This window comes from Austrofundulus limnaeus, unplaced genomic scaffold, assembly GCF_001266775.1.
Source record: "Austrofundulus limnaeus strain Quisiro unplaced genomic scaffold, Austrofundulus_limnaeus-1.0 Scaffold698, whole genome shotgun sequence".
NCBI classification, from domain to species: domain Eukaryota; kingdom Metazoa; phylum Chordata; class Actinopteri; order Cyprinodontiformes; family Rivulidae; genus Austrofundulus; species Austrofundulus limnaeus.
The window spans coordinates 165,899-167,603 of NW_013953100.1; the positions used below are offsets into that span (position 1 = coordinate 165,899).

The following is a 1,705-nucleotide window of genomic DNA, read 5'->3' on the forward strand; positions in this document are numbered from 1 at the left end:
GAAAAAACAGTAGCCCCTCGTAGATGTGAGAACAGTTCATCCATGTGTGGTAATGGATGGCAATCAGCAACAATGACTTTATTTGGCTCCCTTAAATCAACACACATGCGTGGTTTTCCCCCATCTCTTCTTTGTGTCACGACTATGGGAGAAACCCAAGGAGAAGCATCAATACGTTCAATGATGCCCTTATCCTGGAGGTCTTTGAGCTCCTCGGAAACGGCTTGTCTTACCGAAAATGGAAGTCTCCTGAGTTTTTGTTGCACTGGAACAGCATCAGGCAGTATATGTACTTTGTGTATGAAGTTTTTAGCATAGCCAACTTCCTGAACTGACATGTCTGGAGAATGATCTGATACAGTCTCTGGCACAGCAGGTTCAACCRTAGGGGTAGGAGAAGTAGTAGTAGTAATAACTTTTCGTCCTTCAAGTTTCATTTGTAAAGCCTGAAACAAATCTAAACCAAGAAGAGCAGCACCTGACTCAACAACAACAAAAGTTCCTGCAGTAGAATGACTATCATGAGAAATAGTAGCTTTTAAGCATCCTTTTACAGGAATTTTCTCTTTTGCATAGGTAACAAGAGCAAATGTAGGTTCAGTTAGCACACATTCAGAAAAGTAGGTGTGGTAAATGTTCTCTGGTATAATGGACACTGATGAGCCTGTATCCACAATCAGCTCAACATCWTTGCATCGTCCATTAACTATCACTTGAACTGTGCAGAGGATCTTGTCTAGCACTGCATTGTTCATGTAAAGAACTGTGGGCTCATTAATGACGACTTCACGTACCTCCTTTTGAGTCGAACGGCATACTCGTGAAAAATGTCCCACTTTACCACACTTGTTGCATGTCATTTTAGCAGCAGGGCATGAAGGTTTGTTAGCAAGGTGGTTGAAAGATCCACAGCGGAAGCAGGAACGGCGGTTAGCAGCAGCTTGAGTCGTGGCAGGAGCAGGATCCGGCGGCTTCTTCTTCGTGTCCCAGCGGCGGCGGCTTTGCTTTGGTTGCTTTTGTACGGCCCTCACTGGAGCGGAAGCGCTAGCAGCGGTAGCATCAGAAAGGACATCCGCATCTCTTAATCCACTTTCAATTTGCAACGCCAATGTAGTAGCTTTAGCAAGTGTTAAGTCCGGTTCAAGCAATAATCTATCTCTTATGCGAGTATTAGCAACACRCTCAATCAGTTGATCACGTAGCATTTGGTCCTCCATGTTCCCAAAATCACATGTAGCAGCTAACTCCCTTAGAGAAGCTAAGAATTGATTTACCGTCTCATCCGGTCTCTGTGCTCGTTGTCGAAACTTGTGACGTTCCGCAATGACGTTCACCTTAGGCACAAAATGYTCTTTAAGGGCAGCAACAGCAGTAGTAAAYGTGTCTCCGGTGTTCGGCAGGGTGTAGAAAAGCCTTTGGCCCTCTGTACCCAGGGCATGAAGTAGAACCGCRCGCTTTCTGGCATCAGGCCAGCTATCCCCCGATGCAGCTATCACCAACATGTAATTGTCGAACATTTTCAGCCATGTTGGAAATGGTATCGCTGGTTCCCCTGGGCATGGCATGAATGGAGTAGGTAAAGGCACAGAAATAGACATCTTTGTCGCCAATGTTGTGTTGTTATAATGAAATAGTAGAATCAGCAGGCAAGACACGTAGCTCAGCTTCAGTTCTCTCTTTATTCTCTTCTCTTTTCTTCTCCTTC

The 1,705-nt window shown here is 45.0% G+C and overlaps 1 protein-coding gene across 1 annotated transcript; it reads right to left on the reverse strand.

Annotated features, from left to right (window-relative positions):
• LOC106531959 (uncharacterized protein K02A2.6) lies at positions 1–1,660 on the reverse strand (the record flags this gene model as incomplete). Its single annotated transcript, XM_014027920.1, is given in 1 exon segment — positions 1–1,660. A coding segment is annotated over 1 exon segment (1,598 nt), but the record flags the coding sequence as incomplete, so codon positions are not given.
• Between the last annotated feature and the right edge of the window lie 45 nt (positions 1,661–1,705).